Source organism: Microcaecilia unicolor, chromosome 6, assembly GCF_901765095.1.
Source record: "Microcaecilia unicolor chromosome 6, aMicUni1.1, whole genome shotgun sequence".
In the NCBI taxonomy this organism is placed as follows: Eukaryota; Metazoa; Chordata; class Amphibia; order Gymnophiona; family Siphonopidae; genus Microcaecilia; species Microcaecilia unicolor.
The window spans coordinates 141,505,604-141,532,832 of NC_044036.1; the positions used below are offsets into that span (position 1 = coordinate 141,505,604).

Genomic DNA, 27,229 nt, shown 5'->3' on the forward strand with positions numbered 1-27,229 from the left:
TGGGCCTGGGCCTTGGAGGGGGGGGGGGGAGAAATGAGGGGCTCAAAACCTTTTGGTATCTCTTTCTGGAGGTACTGAAGTAGTACAATCGTGCTAGTTGTGTAGAACTGGGGACTGCTCTAGACAGTGACTGAAGCCAAAGCAATACATTTTCGGGTGGTGGGGGGCGGGTTAGGTTGCGTGCGCATATCTGAGGAATTAAAGAGAACGGACAATCTCGTCGGCCCAAGCCGGCTCGGACACAGTGGCAACCCCTGCCTCGCGCCGCATCTGAGGCCACCACCACCACACGCGCCAGCCCTGCCCTAACTCTGCCACCACCACCCCGTCCCCCGCGTGCGTGACCGCGTCCCGCCGCGACGCTTCCCGCCTAAAAAAAAACAGCGCAGCGGTGCCGGCTGGGTAGAAAACGTGGCCTGGGTGTCGGAACCAACGCCTCTTCCTCCTGCAGGTACCGGAAACGCTCTGAATGTCACCTCTCTCTCTCCCCGGCCCCGCTTCTAACGCGCAGAAAGAAACTAGGGCTAGAGGTGGTGGCATCAGGCCTAAATGCAAGACGATCGCGGGTTCCCCCCACCCCCCGATAACACAAGAACGTGGCAAATAATAATAATATCTCTACCGGGAGGAACTATGGAGGCGGGGAAAGTGAAGGGTTCGGTAGAGCCAGACAGGTTCTGGTTAATTAACAGGATGGAATATTGTCTTCGCGGTTCCCCAGCTGCAGCTGTCCAGAAACAGAGGCTGAGGCCTTCTTCCTTTTCCTCCTAAGCGCAATTCAAAAGTGTTGCCGCTACCTGACCTGTTTCCAGCAGGGACTTTGGGCCTCCGTTTTTCGCGGGTCGGGTGGTAGGTTAGGTTCCCATCAATCAAAAGACCGAGTTCACTTCATAGACTCAGAGAGAGGATAGAAAAGCCAAGCGCTCTTAATCTCCCGCCTTCCTCACTCACAACTTATCAACGCGTAGGAGCCAGCCAGCTCTGGGGGTCCCAGACAGTGGGTGCTCAGCACCCCAGTATTGAGCAGTCTGCTTCACTGTGTTCAAGTAGGGGTCATTTGTATGTGTTTGGCGACCCCGCTGGCACCAATGCATCAGCCCCCAACATAGGAGCCAACTTTTCAAAATGATTGGGGGGTGCTAAACCCAACAAAAATGACCCCTCCCTGGACACACTTAAGGAGGCTGCTTAATATTTGGGGTGCTCAAGCACCCACAACACCTACAGAGCTGGCGCCTATAGCCCCCAATCATTGAACCCCACCTATGCTGGTCACTCTTCCTCCCTCAGCGTTTGTTTATTTATTAGGGTTTATTTACCGCCTTATTGAAGGAATTCACTGGTGTACGGCAAGAACTCAAACAAGCTATAGACAATGACAGCAATAAAAATATTCAAACAATGGCATAGTATGCTATTGAAATGCTCTTCACCCCCCTCATTATTTATGTATAAAATGTATGTGCCATCTTCTTTGCTAAAGCAGTTCAAAGCAGTGCCTTCCTGGTGCTGATTTCTGCAAGGTCAAGCCAGATGCTTATTTGGAACCTTTCTGAACGAAAGAGACGGATGTCTCTGCCGGCCCCTACTTGAAACCTTTTTTATTATTTTTATTCAAGAAAAGTACCACTGCCCTTCTCCCCACATCATTCATTGATTGTGTATGACCCTTCTGCCTCCTCTTTTTGAGGACAACCAGTTAGGACTTTTATCTTCAGCCACTGTTCTCTTTATTTGAAAATTCAATAAAAATTGTTTGAACTAAAAAAAAAAGCAAAACATGGTCTATAGTTTAAATTGAGCTCTTGCTATAATGGGCAACTATTGCAGCCTAGAATAAAAACATTTAACTGATTCAAACTTTTGTAGACTAAAAATCAACCTAACTGCTGTTTCCATATCATCAAGCTGATCAATCCATAGACTGGTGGGTTGTGTCCATCTACCAGCAGGTGGAGATAGAGAGCAAACTTTTGCCTCCCTATATGTGGTCATGTGCTGCCGGAAACTCCCCAGTATGTTCTCTATCTCAGCAGGTGGTGGTCACACACAGCAGCAGCAGCTCTGGCTAGGCCTCCAAGCCTAATTTTTAGGTTTTGTTGAGTGCCTGGGGTTGAGGGCTCTTTTGAGCAAGTGCAAACCTGGTGGTGCCAGGTCCCTCCTTTTCTCCCCCCTCCCGCTGGCTCCGTTAAAAAAAAAAAAAAAAAAAAAAATTTTAAACGTCTTTAAAGGCGTTTATTTCGACGTTTATTTAAGCGTCTATTGCAGCTACTCACTGGGACACCAGGTCGTTACAACTCGGAGCGGACAGCAGGTAATTTTACCTTTTTATAGCGGGCGGGGGTTCCCCGATTCTTCTCCTCGTGGCACATGGCGTCGGAGGGCGAGGGCGCAAAGGGTCGCTCCCCGGGTTGCTTGAGCGCTTCTAGAGGGGATGCGGGGGTCTTAAAGCCTGATTCGCCCTTGTTGGGTGGCAGTTTCGTGACCGATGAATGTCCCGGTCCTTCCTCCGGCGTGGCGGTTTTTCCCGCCATAAACGCCCATCCCCCGCTCCTCGCCTCCGCCATTTTGGCCGGCCACGCGGCTCGGACGGCTTCTTCTTGGGCCGCCCTTGAGGTTGGAGACATTAATGCCATGAACGCCCTTAATTTGGGCGACGGCACAGAAGCGGCTAAAGTTAAGAGCCGTTCTTCCCGCGCGGCTCCTTCGCGGAGTTTCGCGCCGGACGCCATTTTGGATGCGCAGCAGGCCTCTCCCCCGCTGTTGCGAGCGCCGGTTGAGAGTGCGCCTAGGGCTGTTGCCCAGGCTGCGGAAGTGCACAGTCTGGGGGGTTTCTCCCCCGAGTTTGTTTTGCTGCTGCATCAGGCCTTCCTCATGCACAACGCTGCCCCCGCTCCCTCGTCTGGTAAAGAGGTTGAGGTTCCCAGAGGTAAACGCCCTCGGGTTGATTCCCAGGCCTTGGAGGAATTTGTCTCCTCCGATGTAGATGAGGGCAGCGTGTCTGAGGTCTCCCAACGGTCCTTTGCGGATTCCTTGGTGGAGACGGATCCCCGCTCGGATGGAGCGGATGACCCCTCTGCAGCGCGGCTTTTTCGCCCAGAGGATTTGCCCAACCTGTTGTTACAGGCCATGGACACTTTGAAGATTTCCTCTCCGGAGGACGTCTCTCCCTCAGCCCCTGTTGGCTCTGCCATTATGCTGGGGACGAAGCGCCCGCCTAGAACCTTCCACGTGCATGATGCCATGCACACCTTAATTTCGGCTCAATGGGATGTCCCAGAAGCGAGCCTTAAAGTGGCTAGGGCTATGTCCCGCCTCTATCCTTTGGCTGTGAGTGAACGTGAGGCCTATCTGTGGCCTACCGTGGATTCTTTAATCACTGCGGTGACTAAGAAAACGGCATTGCCGGTGGAAGGTGGCACGGCCCTAAAGGACGCCCAAGACAGGAGATTGGGGGCGGCCTTAAGGTCGTCCTTTGAGGCGGCTGCTTTAAGTTTGCAGGCCTCAGTTTGCGGCTCCTATGTGGCCAGGGCGTGCCTGACTATGGTGCAGCGGGCTTCCCCCTCGGATCATTCCTTGAGGGATGATTGGCCAGCCCTGGAATCGGGCTTAGCCTATTTGGCAGACTTGCTGTATGTTGTCTTGAGAGCCTCAGCTAAAGGCATGGCTCAGACAGTCTCTGCGCGGCGGTGGCTTTGGCTGAAACATTGGTCTGCTGACCACGCCTCTAAATCCCGCCTGGCTAGGTTGCCTTTTAAAGGCAAGCTGCTCTTTGGGGTCGAGCTGGACAAAATCGTGACCGATCTCGGCACGTCTAAGGGCAAGAAGTTACCAGAGGTCAGGGCTCGGGCTAGTGCTCGTCCCGGTACCTCCAGAGGACGGTTTCAGGAAGCCCGTCGGTACCGCCCGGGCAGGTCGGGTTCTTCTGCCCCCTCTTCCTTTAAGAGGCATTTCTCCCCCAAGCAGCGTTCCTTTCGCAGAGACCGCCGTCCCGGAGGTGCTCCCTCCGGTCCTCCCCCAGGGTCTCGTACCCAATGACGGGGTCTTGGTCCACGCCCCAGTGCAGATGGGAGGACGGCTGTCCTCGTTTCTGGGCGAGTGGACCACAATAACTTCAGACGCTTGGGTGCTGGAAGTCATCAGAGACGGCTACAAGCTAGAGTTCTGCCGACCCTTAAGAGACGGGTTTGTACTCTCTCCCTGCAAGTCTCCGGTCAAAGCTGTGGCAGTGCAGCAGACTTTGGACAATCTGATCCGCCTGGGTGCGGTCGTTCCGGTGCCAGAAAGTCAGCTTGGCAAGGGGCGTTACTCCATTTACTTTGTGGTACCAAAGAAAGGAGGTTCTGTCCGGCCTATCCTCGACCTCAAAGGGGTCAATCGGGCCTTGAAAGTGCGGCACTTTCGCATGGAGACTCTCCGCTCTGTTATAGCGGCAGTGAAGGCAGGGGAGTACCTGGCTTCCTTGGACATCAAGGAAGCGTACCTGCATATTCCCATCTGGCCTCCTCATCAACGCTTTCTGCGTTTTGCAGTCCTGGGCCGACACTTCCAGTTCAGAGCCCTCCCGTTCGGGTTGGCTACTGCTCCGCGGACCTTTTCCAAAGTAATGGTGGTCATAGCGGCCTTCCTGCGAAAGGAAGGAGTACAAGTCCATCCTTATCTGGACGACTGGTTGATCCGAGCCCCCTCTTATGCAGAGTGCGGCAAAGCTGTGGACCGGGAAGTTGCTCTTTTGAGCTCCCTGGGATGGATCATCAACTGGGAGAAGAGCCAGCTGCGCCCGACTCAGTCCCTGGAGTATCTGGGAGTTCGATTCGACACCCATGTGGGCAGAGTGTTCCTGCCAGACAATCGGATTGTCAAGCTTCAGGCTCAGGTGGACCAGTTCCTGGTAGCCTCTCCTCTTCGGGCTTGGGACTATGTGCAGCTGTTGGGCTCTATGACGGCCACGATGGAAGTAGTGCCCTGGGCCAGGGCTCATATGAGACCACTACAACACTCTCTGCTGCAGCGCTGGACTCCGATGTCGGAGGATTATGCGGTGCGTCTTCCCTTGGATCCAGCAGTGCGCAAGGCGCTGAGCTGGTGGATGCAGACAGACAAGTTGTCTGCAGGAATGCCTCTGGTGACCCCAGAGTGGATTGTCGTCACGACGGACGCCTCATTGTCGGGCTGGGGAGCCCACTGCTTGGGAAGGACAGCGCAGGGGCTCTGGTCTCCTGCAGAGGCGAAGTGGTCTATCAACCTCCTGGAACTCAGAGCCATTCGGTTGGCGCTTTTGGAGTTCATCCCGGTACTGGTGCTGAAGCCTGTACGGGTACTGTCGGACAATGCCACGGCTGTGGCCTATGTCAACCGCCAGGGAGGTACCAAGAGCGCCCCTCTAGCCAAGGAGGCTATGAGTCTATGCCAGTGGGCGGAAGCGAACCTGGAACAGCTGTCAGCGGCCCACATTGCCGGAGTCATGAATGTCAAGGCGGACTTTCTCAGTCGCCATACCTTGGAGCCCGGAGAGTGGCAGCTATCTGCTCAGGCGTTCTTGGACATCACGAAGCGCTGGGGCCAGCCGAGCCTAGATCTGATGGCGTCATCGGCCAATTGCCAAGTGCCGCGCTTCTTCAGCAGAGGACGGGACCCTCGATCCCTGGGAGTAGATGCTCTTCTCCAACAATGGCCGACACAAGAGCTTCTCTATGTGTTCCCACCCTGGCCCATGTTGGGCAGGGTCCTAGACCGGGTGGCAAGACATCCCGGCAGGATAATCCTGGTGGGTCCGGATTGGCCCAGACGTCCCTGGTATGCGGACTTGATCAGGCTCTCAATCGACGATCCTCTGCGGCTGCCAGTGGAGCAGGGCCTGTTACATCAGGGTCCCGTGGTGATGGAGGATCCCTCCCCCTTTGGTCTTACGGCCTGGCTATTGAGCGGCAGCGTCTGAGGAAGAAGGGCTTCTCAGACAAGGTCATCGCCACTATGCTGAGAGCGAGGAAACACTCTACTTCTACTGCTTACGCCAGGGTTTGGCGTATCTTTGCAGCGTGGTGTGAAGCAGGCTCACTTTCTCCCTTCACTGCTCCAATTTCTTCAGTGTTGGCGTTCCTGCAAGAAGGTCTGGACAAAGGCCTGTCGCTCAGTTCCCTTAAGGTCCAGGTAGCGGCTCTGGCTTGCTTCAGGGGCCGCCTGAAGGGTGCTTCCCTGGCTTCCCAGCCAGATGTGGTGCGCTTTCTCAAGGGAGTTAATCACCTGCGCCCTCCTCTGCACTCAGTGGTGCCTGCGTGGAATCTCAACCTGGTGCTAAGAGCATTGCAGAAGCCGCCGTTTGAACCCTTGTCGAGGGCATCTCTGAAAGACCTGACGTTGAAAGCAGTCTTTTTGGTGGCTATCGCTTCAGCCAGAAGAGTTTCCGAGCTCCAGGCGCTCTCATGTCGAGAGCCTTTTCTGCAGTTCACTGAGGCAGGAGTGACTATTCGCACAGTGCCTTCCTTTCTGCCCAAGATTGTTTCTCGCTTCCATGTGAATCAGCAGCTCTGTCTCCCTTCCTTTCGTAGGGAGGACTACCCAGAGGAGTACTCTGCTCTTAAATATCTGGATGTGAGACGAGTCATCATCAGATACTTGGAAGTGACCAATGATTTCCGGAAATCGGATCATCTGTTTGTCCTGTTTGCAGGTCCTCGTAGGGGTCTGCAGGCTGCTAAGCCTACAGTGGCAAGATGGGTCAAGGAAGCCATTGCAGCGGCTTATGTGGCCGCAGGGAAGGTGCCGCCTATCCAGCTGAAGGCTCACTCCACAAGAGCTCAGGCGGCCTCGATGGCAGAGGCCGGTTCCGTCTCCTTGGAAGAGATATGCAAGGCGGCAACTTGGGCTTCGGCCCATACATTCTCCAAGCATTACCGCTTGACTGTGGCTGCTCGGGCGGAGGCCCGGTTTGGAGCTTCAGTGTTGCGGTCAGGGATTTCTATGTCCCGCCCTGGGTGAGTACTGCTTCGGTACATCCCACCAGTCTATGGATTGATCAGCTTGATGATATGGAAGGTAAAATTATGTATAATCATACCTGATAATTTTCTTTCCATTAATCATAGCTGATCAATCCATAGCCCCTCCCAGATATCTGTATTGTTTTATTCTGGTTGCATTTCAGGTTCAAGTTTACTCTTCAGTTACTTCAGAAAGACTTCGTGTTCAAGTTTTTTCACTTGGATTCTTCAAGAGTTAAGACGAGTTTGTGTTACAGTGAGCTGCTGCATTCCTCTCCCCTCCGTTTTACGGGGCTGGATTGAGACTTATAATTCTGCCGGCACTCCCTCCCGCTTCGTGCGGCTGTAGGGCAGTTTTGTACCCCTCCCGCTTCGGCGGTGTTCGGGTCAGTCAGCTCCTCCCGCGGTTGCGGTTGCAGGATAAGCCAGATCCCCCCGCATCGGCGGGTGTGGTGTCCCTCCCCCGCTCCGCGGGGATGAGCTGGACGGATTCCCCTCCCCCACTTGTGTGGGGATGAGCTGGGTTAATTCCCCTCCCCCGTTTCGGCGGTGGTGAGCTGGGCAGAGTGTCCCTTCGTGGGTGTAATTCTCTAAGTGCTGAGTCCTGCGGATGGAGCTTTGATATCGACATACTGAGGAGTTTCCGGCAGCACATGACCACATATAGGGAGGCAAAAGTTTGCTCTCTATCTCCACCTGCTGGTAGATGGACACAACCCACCAGTCTATGGATTGATCAGCTATGATTAATGGAAAGAAAATTATCAGGTATGATTATACATAATTTTACCATTCTGGTATAGCTGGTTAATCAAAGCCTTAGAGCAGCCTACAAAGGTGAGATTACAATAATTGAGCCTTGACAAAAGTAGTTAAACAAAGACCCTGAATGTATCAGCAAAAATCCAAATCATAGTTACTTGATACTAGGGTCCACCATAGGAGTCAGCATTCAAGAAAAAGATCTAGGTGTGATTGTAGACAATACACTGAAATCTGCCCAGTGTCCGGCGGCAGCCAAAAAAGCGGAAAGGGTGCAAAATAAGACCGTGTTACCAAGAATATTATAATGCCTCTGTATCGCTCCATGGTATGACCTCACCTTGAGTATTCCATTCAATTCTGGTTGTCCTATCTCAAAAAAGATATAGCAGAATTAGAAAAGGTTCAAAGAAGAGCGACCAAAATGGTAAAGGGGATGGAACTCCTCGTATGAGGAAAGGCTAATGAGGTTAGGGCTTTTCAGCTTGTTAAAAAGACATCTGAGGGGAGATATGATTGAGGTCTACAAAATCGTGAGTGGTGTAGAATGAGTAGAAGTGAATCGATTTTTTTTTACTAAAGTACAGAGACTAGGGGACACTCAATGAAGTTACATGGAAAAACTTTTAAAATAAATAGGAGGAAATATTTTTTCATTCAACAAATAGTTAAGCTCTGGAACTCTTTGCCAGACGATGTAGTATTTGGATTTAAAAAAGGTTTGGGCAAGTTCCTCAAGGAAAAGACCATAGGCTGTTATTGAGATGGACATGGAGGAAGCCACTGCTTGCCCTGGAATTGGTAGCATGGAATGTTGCTACTAATTGGGTTTCTGCCAGGTATTTTTTTTTTTTTTTTTTTTTTTTTTTTTTTTATTATTTATTCATTTTAATCAAAATTTACAAGAAACATCTTGTTTAGGAAAGTGTCATTCAAAATAGAAAATTACACAGGAAAATAAAAAAAAAAGGAAAGAGCAATTAAATCATTACACTTTCAAAATTCAAAGACACTCAAGTCCATAAAGAGAGATCCAAGATTTAGGAAATCTAAGGGAGAAATATAAACAAGGAAAAAAGTATTGGAAATTAGTTTCTGCTAAGAGATTGTGCACTTTCTAATGTTGGCTCTCCAGTCTAACTGAGGCCAAAAGGGAGGATACATGAGCAGGTTCAGTAAACATATACTTCTTGCCTCCCAGCCTTATTATGCACTTGCAGGGGTATCTAAGAAAAAAGGTACCCCCCAAGTGCAAAACCTCAGGCTTAAGAAGCAAGAATTGTTTCCTTCGTCTTCTGGTCTCTTTCGAGACGTCAGGAAATAACATAATTTTAAAACCCAAAAAGGGTTTATCTTTATTACGGAAAAAAAAGGCGAAAGATCCAATTCTTATCAGGAATCAATGCGACTGATGCCACTAATGTAGCAGCAGTCGCCAATTGGGAATCAGAGGTCTCAAGCAAAAGAGAAATATCCAACGGTTTTTCATTATCTAGGTTAATGTTCCTTTCTGGGACATAATATACATAGGAAAAGGGTGGAAAGTCCTTTTCCATAATGTTCAAAACTTCACAGAAATAACGTTTCAACATATCCAGAGGGAGAACTGTTTGTATCCTTGGGAAATTGACAAATCTCAGATTATAGTTCTTAGTGAAATTATCAAAAACCTCCATCTTTTGTCTGAGATTTGTAACATCTTTTATAATAGTAGTATGCAATGTTTCAAGTTTCATAATCCTTTGATCAATTTTTTCAACTTTTTCATTCAAAGCTTTAATCTCTTCTCCCTCTTTTTGTAAGTCAGTTTCTACATGTTTTACCCTAGGTAAAAGTTCGTTAGTTTGTTTAAGGAAAATTTGTCCCAGGTTAGACATCAAATCCCACAATACTTCTAAGGTTACTTCTTTTGGCTTGGCCACTAGTTCCTTAGGTAATTCAAACCTTATTGAAGTCTGCTCAATTTCCACACTCCGGCTCTCAGTTTCTCTCCCCTCGTTTTGCTGCGGTTCTTTGGGCAAAATGCCCTCCATTCCTCCCTCAGCTAGAAGTGAAGCTTCACCCCAGCGTTCTTCTGGGCCCGTGCCTTGTTTCTGCCAGGTATTTGTGAACTGAATTAGCCACTGTTGGAAGCAGGATACTGGGCTAGATGGACCATGTTCTTATAGTCCTCAGCTTTCTAGTAGAGATTTAAATTAAATTTAGTTTCTTACATAAAATCAAAACAAGCAATACATTCCTATTAAACTCAGTACAAAGCAGATACATTAAAAATGTTAATCTAATATGAAACAAATCCAGCAAAACTCAAAACAACCCAAAAACCTAGCAAGTAGCCAGGTATTCAGATTGTTCTGAAAATCTCAGTAGCTGAGCTCATTCTTTAAAACTAATGGCAGTACATTCCACAGCATCTGGGTCCTATCTTAGAAAGATCTAGAGGTTCTTTTACCAAGCTGCGGAAAAAGGGCCCTGTGCTAGCAGCAGGGGCCATTTTTCCTGCGTGCCAGGGCCCTTTTTACTGCAGTGGCTAAAAATCCCTAGGCAAACATAGCCATGCGGTAAGAGAACTCTTACCGCGTGGCCATGCAGCGGACAACCCTTACCGAGGCTCCTGCGGTAACTAGGCAGCACACAGCAATGCCCGATTACCGCCGCGCAAGCCATTTCCAGGGGTTTTCTTTTTCCCCTGGAAATGACACGCGCCCTGGGCGGAACTACCGCCAGTGGATGTGTTGGGACGGTGGTAGTCATGATTTAGCATTCGGTAAGCCTGCGTTGGGGTTACCAATGCTTTGTAGAAGACCTCCCCCCCCCCCCCCCCCAGAGAAGAAAGTAGCCAAAATCCTTAGAAGCAATATGTACTAATGCAGGGGTGCTCAACCCAGTCCTTGAGAGTGATCTAGTGGACCTTAGCTTCCCAGTGATCTCAGGTGACAGGGAACCTAACGGATGTCATTCACATATCACCAGAATTGGCCCATGCCCTTCTCTTGTGGAGAATCTGGTCCAATTTAACTCAGGGACTTTCATTCCAAATTTTACTGCCTCAGATGGTGTTGACAACGGATGCATCCAGCCTGGGTTGGGGGGCATGTAGATGGGCTTCACACTCCGGGCCAGTGGTCCGCTCAGGATGTTCAGTTCCACATCAGTCTCAAGCTCAGGGCCATTTGGAACGCTTTAAAGGCTTTCAGAGAGCAACTCCAGAATTAAATTGTTCTCATTCAAACAGACAACCAGGTTGTGATGTTCTATGTCAACAAGCGGGGAGGTATGGGATCCTACCTCTTGTGTCAGGAAGTGATGGGCATGTGGCAGTGGGCTATATTTCACGGTATGGACCTCCGTGCCACTTACCTACCAGGCAAGAACAACTTCCTGACAGACAGATTGAGCAGGATATTGCAGTCGCATGAGTGGTCTCCAAACATGGGTGTAACCTGGAAGATCTTCCAAGAGTGTATCTTTTTGCCACTCATCTCAACAGCAAAGTTCCTTGGTTCTGCTCCAGGTTCGGGTCACACGGCAGACTAACGTCAGATGCCTTTCTCCTGCATTGGGAAAAGGGTCTTCTGTATGCATAGCCTCCCATACCTTTCATAGAGAAGACTTTGCTGAAACTCAGGCGAGATCAGGCCTCCAGGACTCTGATCACTCTTTAGTATCTGTGACAGATCTGTTTCTTCTGGAGTTGTCTTCTGAAGATCCATGGAGATTGGCCTGTTTTCCAACTCTAATCCCACAGAACGATTCCAACTCTAATCCCACAGAACGAGGGTTCTCTTCTATATCCCAACATTCAATCCCTGGCCTTCACGGCTTGGATGTTGAGAGCATAGAACTCAAAATCCTGGTATTGCCTGAGGGTGTTCCCCATATCTTGCTGGCTTCCAAGAAAGATGTGGGATGATCATGATTGTTGAGTTTAATTAGCTAAATCTCAGGGGGCCCTTTGTAGCCTGAAGGTTAATTGATGGTGATACAAGGCTGAAGGTTCACCTAGAACTGTCCTTTCTAGGTTCACCTAATGCAATCCACCCATGCAGGCAACCCTTTCTCCATTCCCAAGGCCAGATTAGGATGCAGAGGTCTAAGGGGCCTCTGACAGTGTGCTCATTCAGCATTTCCCAACAAGTATGCTCAGTTTTAGTAGAAGACTTTTGCCCTGGTTTGTCAACAGCTACTCAGCAGAAAGAAGAGCATTGATGAACCAGAGCTGCAACTGCCCACTGAATTCTTTCTATATGCTTGTTTTTGTCCTCCTGTCGGTAGGAGGAACTGATGAGCAGCACATCCTACCTGCTGCAGTACTCTTTTCTTTAAGCTTCCTCTGCAGTTGGGGTGGGGGGGGGAGTAAAGTAGTTAGTGGAAATAAAAGACATAATAAAACATTAAAATTATTGTCACTTTAGCAGCATGGAGCAATCACTGCAAAACACAAAATAAAATTATTTAAGTTTGGAACGTGGTATGATGACGTTAGAGCTGTAGTATAGATTAAGTACATTATGAACTAAAAAGTCTAGTAAAGTATTTCCAGAAAAACATAAACCAATACATGTGATTTCTTCAAACTTTTGAAGACTTCTGTCTACACTATGATCTTTTAAAGGAATACATGTTAAACATATCAGTTTTAAGAAAATGTGGCTTCTCTTAATAATCTTATAAATGTATCCATTTGACAGTGCATGACATCAGTAGTTTTGGGGGTTTTTTCCTGATTGAAGCTGAGAGGAAGATCACCTATTTATGGGCAAAATTATTTTCTATTATCAAATGCTTTACTGTAAAAATATTTATGTTTTTGATGAAACAGATTCATCTGGAGGAACCTTTTGAATCAAATATGCTGTTCTACTCCATTTGCTTTCAGAATGTTTTCAGACAGTTTATTCATGTATAGTAAATGACCATTAAATTAATACTCCTATGTTATTGTGCATAGGAAAATAATGAAACAGAGAAATGAAACTAATTGAGTATAGTAGTTAAATTTATGGTCAATGGATTGTTAAAAATGTGTGGGTCTTAGTTTAAATTTGATTAGCCAATGTATAATTTGTGAATTTCAATTTGGCAGTGCCCTCTTGTCACTGATTATGTAGCATATGTGTTTCCATCTGCCTCAGCATAGGTCTGTAGATGTTAGGTGCACATAGGACATAGAGTAGATTGCAATTTCAGAATTCTTGTTTCCATTTTGTCACTGGTCAGTTACATCGCGATAGAATTTGCAAGCAGGGGTCATGTTTACTAAAGCGCAGTAAGGTTACTGCAAAAATAAATATGCAGTAACTGTTGCCAGCATGTAGTAAGTACTGTGTGCTAACTGCAGCATGGAGTCCACGCCCATTCTCCACCCTGTTCCTGCCTTTAAAAAAGTATTCAATTAACGCACAAATGAGTATGTTCTGTCATGCCAGCGAGATAAGTTACTGCGCTCATGGGCTACCTGCGTAAGCTGACTCTCATGGTAACTGCTTAGTGAACTTTAGTAAGCAGGTCTTATGTTAATTTAAGATAGTGTGTTTTAGTTTATTTTAATGTATATTCCACCTACAGCTAAGCAGATCACACAACAGTACTTGCTTGGTTTAGATCCTATCTGTCAGACAGGCAACAATCCATCATGTTTGGCAGCAACTCATCGCCACCATGGGCACTGACCTGTGGTGTAACACAAGGATCGATACTGTCACCTATTCTGTTCAATATCTACCTCAAGTGAGCTGATTCAGTCAATGGATACTCAGTTCTACATCTTCGTGGATGATGTGCAGCTACTCATACTCATCGAACCTGACACCTACAGCCCTGAATAAACTGATTACCTGTCTAACATCAATTCAAGAATGGGCTAAACACAACAAACTTTGCCTGAACCCAGTAACACTGAGCTTTTCTGGGTCCCAAACACAAGTGGATACATACCTGACATCAAAATCTCTTTTGGGAACTACGAACTCCCCCTCAAATCACAAGTCAGGAACCTTGGAATACAGTTAGATTCAACGCTTATCGCTGATTCCCCAAATCCAAGGAACCTTCAAGAGCTGCTTCTACTATATGTGACAGCTACGCTGCCTCTCTCCTTACATTGAGAAGGTAAATCTTATCCCAGTGCATGTCATGATAAAGACTGGATTACTGTAATGCACTCTACAACAGTCTGACTACAAAGGGCCTGCACCAGCTCCAGTTGATTCAGAATTCTGCAGCAAGACTAATAGAAGGTTGCAAGCGATGTGACCACATGACATCATTTTTGCAAAAACTTCACTGACTACTAGTGCAATACAGGGCTAAAATGTCTGATCTTCAAGGCCCTTAAAGGAAATGGTCCCGAGTACCTGAAGAATAGAATGATCCTCGGCATACCTCCAAGGACGTTATACAATGTGATACCCGCAAGCAAGCCATCTCCAGAGTACTCCACACACTCTGGAAAGCACTCCCTGAAAGGCTCCGCTTAACACAAGACTATAAGCAGGTTAAAAGCTTGGCTCTTCAACCAGACCTTTAATGGAAGAATTAACTAACTTGTTATTGTCACTCACACACACAAGGAGTGACACGGGCTGCACATATTGCAGCAGGACATGTTTACCACTCCTACCCTAGCTGAGATAATATTTAACCATCTCTCTGAGTTCATACACATCTTTCTTTAAATTAGTCACCTTAGTTTCTAACTCCCCTTACTCTCCTGCCTATATATATATATATATATATATATATATATATATATATATATTCAATCTTTGCTTATACCCTACACACTGTCAATTAAACATGTTCTGTTATGTATTGTGTTGACATTGTAAATAGTATACTATGCCATATTTTGTACTATTTGAATATTTTTACTGCTATAATTGTCTATTGCTCATGTTTGATTTATTTTTATTGTTTGCCGCCTTGCATGAATTCCTTCAAAAAGGCAATAAATAAATCCTAATAAATAATAAATGATGTATATAATCAATAAAAACAACTAACAATACAAAACCAAACAAAATACTGTACTGTAAAAATAGCTACTGTAAAGATCACTTTTTTCTTTTTTTTTTATAGCACAGCTAAAAAATGAATTTTAATGTCTGGAATATCAAAGATATGTTCAGCATTCCACCAGGGATGGGGTAAGTTCATATGCATAATTTGGACAGGTTGCTACTTGTGTTTAGGTGAAATGTAGGGATAACCAGGGCGAGACAACTGTCCCAACATTTTATAGAAAAAAAATAAATTTCAAATTCAGGTCGTGGTCTGTGATAGAGTGCAAACACTCAAAATAATTTCATATAATATCACATTTCGGGCTAGGTTTACTAAAGTGCACTATTATGTTAGTGCATGCCAACATACATGTTATTCATCGTAGGTCCTATTTTATATCATGGATCTATTTCTTAGTGACACACTTTAATGGTGTTAGCTTACACTAGTGCAGTAACACCCACAAGGGGTCTTCTTGGTAGAGCAAGGGAGCAGATCCCCAGGCACTCCTGCCCTGGTGGCTGCCAACTTCAAAATGGCAGTTTCAGTTTCCTAATGGTAACCTCCCAGTACTACCTTTAGGGGGTCAGGCTGCCCAAATAAGGTGGTATTGAGAATCTTTTCTGAAAAGAGGGTATTATTTTTTTCTGCTCCATTGTAACACAGCTACAGAATTATCAGAAAAGAACATACTTTCAATAAAGAGGACGTTTGTGACATTTCAGAATAAAGGCCTCATTGATGCAGCAGGGTTTGTTTTTTAAATATGGGGGTCTGTTTTATGAACATTTCAATAACCTCTGGATAGCACAGGCTTCTTAGGTAAACTGAGAGTAAGGATGACATGATCTTTCATAATATTGCAGTCTGAGCAGGAGTATCTTTACAGGCCACGTGGTTCAAGTGCATCCACTCAGCACAGACATCCATAGTCATTGCAAGACTCCTAAGCACAGGAAGTTTGAGGATGCATTAACAACATCATCTGCACAGAAGACAGTTCTTTAAAAAGCCTGGTGCAGACAAAGCTCTTCATTGGTCTATTAATTAACCTGCACCATTTTGAATTGTAGGCAGAACATCCACAGAAGGAAAAGGTGACTAAAATCTTCAGAAACAAAAAATGGGGTTTTAATGAATTCTGTTATAGCAAACGATTTATAATACAACAGTTCAAACCCCATCTTTTTATGTGAAAACATTTTTAAAAAGTTACAGGAGTTCAAACGTGACTTTTCAGACTGCTTATGGACACATAACATGAAATATTGGCCATTCTCAACATTTTGGATCTACTACTGTAGTCACCTTTCCCCAGAGATGGTCACAAAAGCTTCTCTACATCAGTTTTTGTGAGCACCTCTGTGAGCAGAGTAGAGGGTGTTAATGAAGCATTTATGTGGCAATTCCTACAGTGCAATGCTGAATGGCTTTATTATTATTACTGCTAAATAAAATATTTTTTATAGAAAAGCTACTATTCAGCTTGTTTGTACTATTCATCCTCCATATGCCAAAAATAATTTGGGCGAATTGAGCCCATTATGAGTTCATGGTCTTACATGTATTTTCTTCTGTGACATCAAATTTTCTCTTTCTTTTTAGAAGATTCATCTGTGTTTTCTATAAAACAATAGATCTGGAACACTAGAAGTAAAATCCCAGGGTTTTAATTAAGGTGTACATTATAATTTGCTGAAATGTTCAAGATTCTGAAGGCATATAATTAATATGTTTCAGAATGAAGCTTGTATGCTTAGCTTTCTCACTGTGCAAGTGCATTGTTTTATACGAAGGCTGACATAGCTTTGAACAACAGTGAAAGAATTCTAACTAAAAAAGTTAATCTTTTTAGGATATGAGAATCATGAGCCTCATTTTGCAATTCTTAACTTACTAAGGGGCCCACATGCCCCAGGTGGTAATTCTGAATTTGGCGCGCACCGAAAACAAGCGGTAGAAAATATTTTCTATTTTTGACCATATGGCGCTTACCCAGCAGTAAATGGCAATGGGCATGTGCTGCATGCCTACCGCCCAGGTAGTGCACGAGACCTTACCACTAAGTCAATGGATGGCGGTAAGGTCTCAGGCCGAAAATGGATGCGTGCTGGGTTTTATTTTGCTGCACGTCCATTTTCCGGCCCCTTAAAAAAGGCCCTTTTTCCAGGATGCGGTTAAAACTGGCCCGGTGTGCACCCAATAGGCGTGCTCACACTGCCGAAGGCCACTTTTTGTCGCAGCTTAGTAAAAGGGCCCCGTAATTTACAGGCTTGAGTGAGCTCACACTGTAGGATTATTACTAACGTACAGAACCAGCAAATACCCATTTAAGGACCTTTTTACTAAGGTGCGCCAAAAAATGGCCTGCGGTAGTGTAGATGTGTGTTTTTCGGTGCGCGCAGAATCATTTTTCAGCGCACCTGTAAAAAATGCCTTTTTAAAATTTTTGCCGAAAATGGACGTGCGGCAAAATGAAAATTGCCACGCATTCATTTTGGGTCTCTGACCTTACCACTAGCCATTGACTTAGCGGTAAGTTCTCACATGGTAACTGTGTGGTAATCGTCTATGCGTGTAGAATGACGATTACCGCCTGGTTTTTCTGCCGTCATCTACTATGTTGCTATGTTTTTGCCACTCGCCAGAAAAGAAAAATTATTTTCCAGTTCGTGTAGCGGACACGCGTCAAAAATGAAATTACCGCAAGGGCCATGCAGTAGCCAGGCAGTAACTCAAAATTGATGCAAGGGCACGCGTAGGTTCCTACGTGACTTAGTTTCTCTGAGGACAAGCAGGCTGCTTGTTCTCACAAATGGGTGACAATCAGCCTTCTGTCCTCGGAGAATACCTTCTACAGGTATGTAGCATTCGCTAAAAGGGCCCCTTATTTCCTTTAGTCCTATAGAGCAGGTATTTTATATCCATTCTAAACAGAGGAAATTTTAGAAGGGTTTCATTTCTGCATACAACTTTCTAGGCGTATTCTATAATGTGGTGCGTGTAAATTCTAATGTGCGCAGTCGGAAAGGGGGCATGGAATGGGTGGGTCGTGGGTGTTTCAAAAAACTAGGCGTACTATTATAGAATACACCTGATCTGCACCTAAGTTAGGCACAGGTATTTAGGCCTGGTTTAAGTTACCTAAATGGGAAGCATTTACCGCCACTCATTGAGGTGGCAGTAAGAGCTCCAGCGATAACCAGGTACAGTGTGGTGATGCCTGATTACCACCGGGTTAGCACCATGCTATAAATTTATTTTCTGGTGCACCAGAAATAGCGCACACTCAAGCCAGAACTACCGCCAGCGGACATGTTGGACCGGCAGTAGTCCCGAGTTAGCGTGCGGTAAGCCTGCATTGGGCTTACCGATGCTTTGTAAAAGGGCCCCCAAATGAGATACTGTTCTCTAGGAACTAATGATGTCAAAGCTAGATAAAAGTATAATGATTAGGTAGAGTATCTAGGTGTCATGGCTTGCATCCCATAACAGGACTCTATCCTCTCTGCATACAAAAAGCAAAGATCTTGTGTTCATTATCTGTATGCACTCTGTTATTACAGGACAAGCAAGTCTTCTGGTCGGAACAGTGCTCCCAGTGACTATTCCAGCCTGACTGATTCCCAGCTTTTGTTTGGATCTCAATTTTGTCCAGATAATTCACAGCCAACTTCATTAGATTTTGGTGCTCAGTCCAAGCAGCAGAAAAGTTCTGATCATAATTCTCAAGATGTAAGTAATAGCATGCTGTTTGGTTCTAAGAACACCATAGTTCAAAGTTTAAAGGGTACAATTGTTCTGAAAGCACAAGCAGAAAAATTTAGGGCCCTGTTTATTAAGGTGTGCTAAAAATGAGCATGCGCTAATGCTAGAGACACCCACAGGGGCCCTTTTACTAAGCCACGGCAAAAAGTGGCCTACGGCAGTGCGAGCGTGTCTTTTGGATGTGTGCCAGGCCATTTTTTTACCACATCCTGGAAAAGGGGCCTTTTTTTAAGGGGCTGGAAAGTGCGGCAAAATAAAAACCATCATGCATCCATTTTCGTCCTGAGGCCTTACCGCCACCCATTGACTTAGTGGTAAGGTCATATGCGCCACCTGGGTGGTAGGCATACAGTCATGTTCACTGCTGTTTACCGCCAGGTAAGCGCCACGTGGTAGAAAACAGAAAATATTTTCTACCGCATTTTTTTGGCGCATGCCAAATTCAAAATTACCGCCTGGGACACATGGTAGCTGGGCAGTAATGCTGATTTGTCAGGCATTGGACACACATAGGCTCTTACGCGTCTTTGTAAAAGGACTCCATATATTCCTATGGGTGTGTCTAGGGTTAACAGGCGCTAAAAAAAAGCACGTACAGCGCAGCTTAGTAAATAGGGCCCTAAGAGTTTGAGGGGCCCTTTTATTACATAAGTACATAAGTAATGCCACACTGGGAAAAGACCAAGGGTCCATCGAGCCCAGCATCCTGTCCACGACAGCGGCCAATCCAGGCCAAGGGCACCTGGCAAGCTTCCCAAACGTTTAAACATTCTATACATGTTATTCCTGGAATTGTGGATTTTTCCCAAGTCCATTTAGTAGTGGTTTATGGACTTGTCCTTTAGGAAACCGTCTAACCCCTTTTTAAACTCTGCTAAGCTAACCGCCTTCACCATGTTCTCCGGCAACGAATTCCAGAGCTTAATTATGCGGTGGGTGAAGAACATTTTTTTTCTTGCTAATTTTTAAGTTATTAAGCCGTATAGGTGCGTATGCACGTCCTACATGCATCAAATTTGAACTACCGCCTGGCAACCGTGTGGCTCACGCAGTAATTTCATTTTCTACATGTGCCCACTGTGCGCCCCGGAAAATTTCTTGCACGCGGTGCTAATCGGGCAAAAATCAACATTGTACACACGCTGACGATTACCATCTGGTTAACATGTGAGACTTTACTGCTAGGTCAGTGGATGGTGGTAAAGTCTCAGGCCCAAAATGGACACTTGCCAATTTTTATTTTGCCACACATCCATTTTCATCTTTTAAAAAAAGGCCTTTTTTGCAGGTACGCTGAAAAATGGACCTGTACGCGTCCAATACACGTGTCTACACCAGCACAGGCCACTTTTTGGCGCACCTTAGTAAAAGGACCCCTGAGACAGCTGAAATTCTGTTTTTTGTCAATTATAATACTAACAGTTGATTTTAAAATGACAAAAGCAACTGCTCCCTTTCTTTAGCTGATTTTTTTTTTTAATTTTTTTAATCATTTATTTATAATTTTTCATTTTACAAGGGTCACTTGCAAACAGTAATACAGAGATGACTGTACATTAATACAATATTAGAAGAAAACAATCTCAACTAGATAAATGGACTATATACAATCTTTCTCTTTCTTAGACCACAAAATAAATAGGGAGAGTGAAACAAGACAAGGAGATCAATTAAACAACAGTAAACCAAGAAAACGTGGTATTAACCTGATTATCCCCAGTTATTATTTATCTGAATCATTATTCCACATTCATCATCTGGTTGGCTTCTTCAAACCCAAGATGGTGTTTAGTCAATTAATTTAATTGGAAACATACTTATTGTCCATCATTAGTGGAAATAATACACCTGATTTCATTTTTTTTCTCTTTTAAAACGAGAAATTATTTAACAATACAAACACTTGAATCTCTAATCCAATTCCCATTGATTAAGGTAATTCCAGTTTCACAGGCTTCACTCCTTTTGAATTAATATACTAAGAGGAATAATTTCAGAGGAAAAAAACTTTAGGAGTCATACCCGGAACTCTGGGAAAACAACAATCTCGATATTAATCATCTGTAATAATATTCATTTTGTTCAAATTTTTCTGGTCTATTAACATTTTCAAAATCTTAACCGTTTCCTATTCCTATAGAACTTCATTTGCTGTGTCAATTTTTCATCCTGTAGAACTTCATTTGCTGTATCAATTTTTCATTCTCAAAGGATTCGATTAGATTATCCATATGGCTCACTAATAAGATTATATCTGAAGCAAAATTATTTACTACCACCGTTAGGTCCTGGTGCGCCTTCCAGATGATATTCAATGTAACCTCCACGGGAGCCAAAAACTCCAAGCTGATAGCTCTTACGGGTTTAGGAGTGGCACCGCCGAAACGGGTTCAGCTGTAAACGACTTCCGTTTCAGCATACACTCCTAACTCACTCCTCCACTCCTTTGGACATGGTGGTTAAATGATTTGGGAGCGATGAAGTTGTTTCCAGGTCCAAGAGCATCAACGCTCCTTCGCCGGCGCTAATCAAAGGACTCATCAACCCAGTCATCTGTGGGCAGCTCGTCGCGCAGCGGACCTACACTTGCTGCACAGGGGACAAAACGCTGGCCATTGGCGGCTGACCCCCCATCGGCTGACCCCCCATTGTCCCCTTCCTCTCAGTTAAGGTAACTGCAGATGCAAAGAGGAAATTTCAAGTAAACAAAGACAGAACTTCAGCGGACAGCTGGGCCGTTGAGCGTACAAGCTTCAGGTCACCATCTTTCCACTCTCCCTAGTTTGGGACACTCTTTGTCTGGTTTCTCCTCGGAGGCCTGTCTGATATGGGTAACCCTTCAGCATAGCCCTCTGAGTCATTGAAACACGGAAGCCCCTCCACCACTACAAGGTGGTGTCCCTTCGGAGGGGTCTTTAGCTGATTTTAAGAGGTGGATTGAATATCCAGTGTATCTGTTCTGCATGTTTTTCAATAGCATTCCATTGTAGAAGATTAATTTGTGTTGGAATAATACTGCTAACACACTAAAGGGTCAGAAAGACTAAAAAAAAAACAACTTTGGCAGGCCAAAAAATAATACACTGCAAAAGTGTACAATATTTTCTAGGTTCTTAAAATGTAAGAGTAAAATTCTAAGTTCAACATAGCTATTTGGCCCCCTCTGCAGTCTGACTGCTATACAGATTATAGTATATCTGAAAATAGAAATCATTCACTTTGGGCTGCCCTACACTTGGGAACTTTGCAGAAAAAAACACAAATATCAAATTCTGAGCACAATATTTACTACTACTACTACTACTACTACTATTTAGCATTTCTATAGCGCTACAAGGCGTACGCAGCGCTGCACAAACATAGAAGAAAGACAGTCCCTGCTCAAAGAGCTTACAATCTAATAGACAAAAATAAATAAAGTAAGTAAATCAAATCAATTAATGTGAACGGGAAGGAAGAGAGGAGGGTAGGTGGAGGCGAGTGGTTACAAGTGGTTACGAGTCAAAAGCAATGTTAAAGAGGTGGGCTTTCAGTCTAGATTTAAAGGTGGCCAAGGATGGGGCAAGACGTAGGGGCTCAGGAAGTTTATTCCAGGCGTAGGGTGCAGCGAGACAGAAGGCGCAAAGTCTGGAGTTGGCAGTAGTGGAGAAGGGAACAGATAAGGATTTATCCATGGAGCGGAGTGCACGGGAAGGGGTGTAGGGAAGGACGAGTGTGGAGAGATACTGGGGAGCAGCAGAGTGAGTACATTTATAGGTTTGTAGAAGAAGTTTGAACAGGATGCGAAAACGGATAGGGAGCCAGTGAAGGGTCTTGAGGAGAGGGGTAGTATGAGTAAAGCGACCCTGGCGGAAGACAAGACGGGCAGCAGAGTTTTGAACCGACTGGAGAGGGGAGAGGTGACTAAGTGGGAGGCCAGCAAGAAGCAGAATGCAGTAGTCTAAACGAGAGGTGACAAGGGTGTGGATGAGGGTTTTGGTAGAGTGCTCAGAAAGAAAGGGGCGGATTTTACGGATGTTATAAAGAAAGAAACGACAGGTCTTGGCAATCTGCTGGATATGAGCAGAGAAGGAGAGAGAAGAGTCAAAGATGACCCCAAGGTTTCGAGCTGAGGAGACGGAGAATGAGAGAGCCATCAACAGAAATAGAAAATGGGGGGAGCTGGGAGGTGGGTATTTTAGAATTCTGCCAAATTCTGCAGACTGTATTAACCCACATAACACAATAATCACTGCCTTAGAGTAATAATTTAAGATACAATATAGAAAAACGTTATTTTTCAAAATGGGGCATTCTTTAAAATTTTCATTCAGAATTCACACCAGGTATATGTATATACAGAGGTATTTTGACACATATAGGAAAAACAAGGTGACTAACATCTACTGCATGCCTCCTTGTTTTCCAGCCCACACAGCTGTCACTGTATCTCTGCTGCATTTTGCTTTGATGTCCTGGATTCCAGTGCTGCAATTTTTTCTAAAGGACCACACAGACATTGTTGTTATTTCTTCCTGGTCCCCATGCCAGTTCTGCATGACAGATGTAGAATTCTGCATCACACAGTTATGCAAAATTCATTTAGGAGTAAATTTGGGCCTTATATACGGTATCAATGACAATTTTTGCAGGTTAGAGTGTGTTTTTACTGAATTTGGCTACAGAACGCAAATAAGCTCCTGTCTTGTCTACATGTGCAACGAAATTACACAAAAAAGTTTTGTGAATTGTCATGACTGGTAACTTTGCACATTCCCAACCATGGCAACATACAAAAAAACTTTTTTAAAAATATCCCCTTTCTTGAAAATGACAGAGGACCACTTAGCTCGCATTGGAGGCTTCCTGCCCCCAGGGGGCTTCTGAAACCAGGTGGGCTACTAGTCCCCCTTAACCCCTCCCAGCGGTAGCTCAAATCGGAAATGTTAAAACTGCCTGAGCCTGTCTAAGCCCTCTACCTTTTGCTGGAAAAACAAAATCCTGACCTTCCTGGATCCTGCGCCTCCATTCCCCTTCTCCCATCTTCCCCCCTCCTTTCTGAGCCCATGATTCACCAACTCACTTTAGAAGTTTCAGGAGAGGAAGGGGCAGGAGCTATCCTATCCCATGGTGACCATTTTATTAAATGACACACTGACCCTTAGCAGCATGTTAATGCCAAATTTAAATAAACCTCGTTTGATACAAAAGTTTAATACTGCAAAGTGTACTTTTATGAAATTATTTTGTAAAAGGGCACTTTGTGTGAGAAATAGTGTCAAATGCGTGAAATGTAGTGTTTTGATAGTTTCCAGGTGCTTTGTTCTTTTTTTCATGTGGTATATTTTTACAAAGTCACTTCACACTTTAGTACATGAGGCTGTTTAAATGTTTTTCAAAGGAAAGTTTATATGATTGTTATACTGAACAGATAAAAACATAGAAACACATATGTTTGAATAAATTAATTAGGTCTGGACTGATATACTCATATCACCCCTCTCCTCAAGTCACTTCACTGGCTCCCGATCAGGTACCGCATACAGTTCAAGCTTCTCCTGCTAACCTACAAATGCACTCGATCTGCAGCCCTCCTTACCTCTCTACCCTCATCTCCCCTTACGTTCCCACCCATAACCTCCGCTCTCAAGACAAATCCCTCCTTTCAGTACCCTTCTCCACCACCGCCAACTCCAGGTTCCGCCCTTTCTGCCTCGCCTCACCCCATGCTTGGAATAAACTCCCTGAGCCCATATGCCAGGCCTCCTCCCTGCCCATCTTCAAATTCTTGCTCAAAGCCCACCTCTTCAAGGTCGCCTTCGGCACCTAACCACCATACCTCTATTCAGGAAATCTAGACTGCCCAACTTGACATTTCGTCCTTTAGATTGTAAGCTCCTTTGAGCAGGGACTGTCCTTCTTTGTTAAACTGTACAGCGCTGCGTAACCCTAGTAGCACTCTAGAAATGTTAAGTAGTAGTAGTAGTCATATCTGCAATATTTAATCTGCTTAAATACATTCTGCTAACTTAGCTGAATATGTTTGAGCTACTGAATTTTGCATCTTAAAGATATGTTTAACTTAATCCAAATATCATAGGCCTACAATATTTTAAATAAATAGACAATATATGCAGGTGAGATGGCCAGTAAACTTTAACCGGATAGTGACCACGTATGTCCAGCCAAAATGTATCCAGCAGATTTTATAAAAGCACTTTAGCTGGATAACTAAAGCATTTTGAATATCAACCCTGTTTGCTTATTGCTCTTCTGCAACTAATATATACCGTTCCACCATGACTAGATTACAGCACAGTTTTTTCTGCTTTTAAGAGAAATCAAATTTGCTATCAACATCTACCTATACCCACGTACCTGGTTATTAACAGAACCAACTTTGCCATGAGTCAAGACTAGTTAGTTGCCAATGGTGGAAGCTTTGGGGATGGATGGGGGGTGGTTGCAGCAGTGACAAAGAGTTGCTGTAATGAAAGCAAAACAATTAGCCCCAATTCTCAACCCATACTGAACAAATCATCAGCACTTACATTTATCTGCAGAGATGGTGGGTACTGATCATAGAAGAATAAGCTTTTTTCGCTTCTTCAGATCTTACATCAAAGCCTGCAGTTTTATGCAGAAGACTAGAAAAGAGGCATCTCTGTTTTGTGCATCAGATCTTTATGACCAGAATTGCTCAAGAAAAATCCCTTGACACAGACGCTGTGCAACACAGCCTGTGTCGGGTCATCAATACAAGATTGTTGCTCAAGCTATATCATTAAAAGGATTTGTGTCCCTAATTTGAAGGCGCTTTGTGCTTTCTTTTTGCTGTTTTGTACTATTTTTAAGTAGCCATTTTCCCAGGTAAATGGCATTTGGACCACACTTTTAAATATTAAGCTTTGAGCTCAATTATGTGTTTTTTTTTTATGGATTGTTCTAGGAGAGGTGGTAGTGGGGTGATAATGATGGTTGGGCGTATCAAAATCTGAATGGGGATCTAGGAGCTTGAAAATTAATAGGAGGGGCACAAGGCTGAGGTTTTGTCTAAGGTACTTAATATATCACTGTATCAGCCCTGATTATTAACAAAATTGGTAGGCATAATCATTGAGCCTGCCATTGAGTGGGAAAGTGCAGGGTACAAATGTTACAAATAAATAAATAAATTACAATTAAGTTTTTTAATATTGTACATCTAAAGGGCCTTAATTTTATTTTATTTTTTTACTATATTTCTATGTCATAGAGTGAATCCAGCATTTTTGTAAAATATCAGACAAGGCCGCATCTGTTTGGGGGTGATGGAAAAGAAAAAGGTCCATTGCATAGTTATGGCATTGGAAAGCCCAAAGGATTCTTGGAGCAGTTTGAGGAGAACAGGAAAAAAGCAAAAGACAAACAAGAAAGGTATGCACAGGACTTTAAAGAGTAAATTTTCATTAAGGCACCCTAGTTACAAAGGTACACATTTATGTACTTGAAAGCCTTTAGGAGCAGGGTAATTTGCAAACAAAGAGTACCTACGTCATTGAATTTATTTTCAACAATTTTATTGATGATGTAGTAGTAAAGCCAACATACAGAACAATCAGCCAATTCTGTATACAACCATTTGTCTCATAACTAACAAAGCAAAAGCAATATGACAAATCCACCATCAGTGTTTTATCCGCCTTCCCCCCTACTCCCAATTCCCCAATTTCCACTCCTATCCAAGTGTACAAATGCGCATTGAAGTTGTGTAGAGAAAACAACCTAGAATCTATTAATAACACCCAACACCACTTCCCTCTAAATAGAGATGTTCAAGAGTAAAACTATATCAAACTACAAGAATACAACATCACGACTACCATCGTTCGTCTCTCTGCTAGAGCCACCCACTGCCACTCATCAAAATCCAGTTTCAATATTGGAGGAAGCTCTACGTCAACCTACGTCATTGAATTTAAAACTTAATTTAATAATTTATAGGCCATCTTTTCAGAAAAAACTGCAGAAGGCAGAGTATATTTACAAAAAAACAATCTGCATGAGACTTCACTCCATACAATAGCATAATACCAAACCATCTTGAAAACTAGTATATATAAAATAAGCATAAAACAATATAAAATAAGCATAAAACAAATAGCAATGCATAAAATAAACAGGCAACAACAACTGAAACAGCCTAAACAAAATGAAACAAAAGCGACTAGATATACCAATTTTGCTCTAAACAAGATAGAAATCATGAACTAGATTCTATATATCATGCCTAAAAATATAGCATTGAAATGAAATTTGCTTTAATTTAGGCGTACTTTATAGAATAAACCTAAATTTCTACTTTTAGTAGACACCATCTTTAAACCAGACCCACCAAAAATTTCCATGAGTCAGTAAACAGGACAAGTAAGCCAGAGAGTCTGCACTATAATGATTGACATAGAGTTGGTCATCTCCCAAAGAAGCTGTTTGCGAAACGGAGACGCTCTATTGAGACAACCGCTGAGAAAATCTTTGCATTAAGATAAATATTTATTCATTCTCTCCTATATATCATGAGATGTCCTTTCAGTGAAAAGCCTTACATAATAAGTAAATGTCAATATATATAAAAACTAGTGAGAAATGCCCATTTCGGATAAAAATGAAACGGGCACTAGCAAGGTAATCCCCCACCACCACCATCCTCCCTCCCTCCCTCCCGAGTTCCAGACCCTCCCTCCGTCCCTCCCTTC

The 27,229-nt window shown here is 44.3% G+C and overlaps 1 protein-coding gene across 1 annotated transcript in view; it reads left to right on the forward strand.

Annotated features, from left to right (window-relative positions):
- The first annotated feature begins 381 nt into the window (after positions 1-381).
- The window catches only part of LOC115472241 (interactor of HORMAD1 protein 1-like), a 50,964-nt gene continuing 24,116 nt past the window's right edge, over positions 382-27,229 (forward strand). The window contains exons 1-4 of the mRNA XM_030206445.1: positions 382-451; positions 14,823-14,890; positions 18,314-18,482; positions 25,750-25,910. Of these exons, the coding sequence (XP_030062305.1) occupies positions 14,835-14,890; positions 18,314-18,482; positions 25,750-25,910 (386 nt within the window). The 5' untranslated portion in view covers positions 382-451; positions 14,823-14,834. The remainder of the gene's footprint in view (positions 452-14,822; positions 14,891-18,313; positions 18,483-25,749; positions 25,911-27,229) is intronic.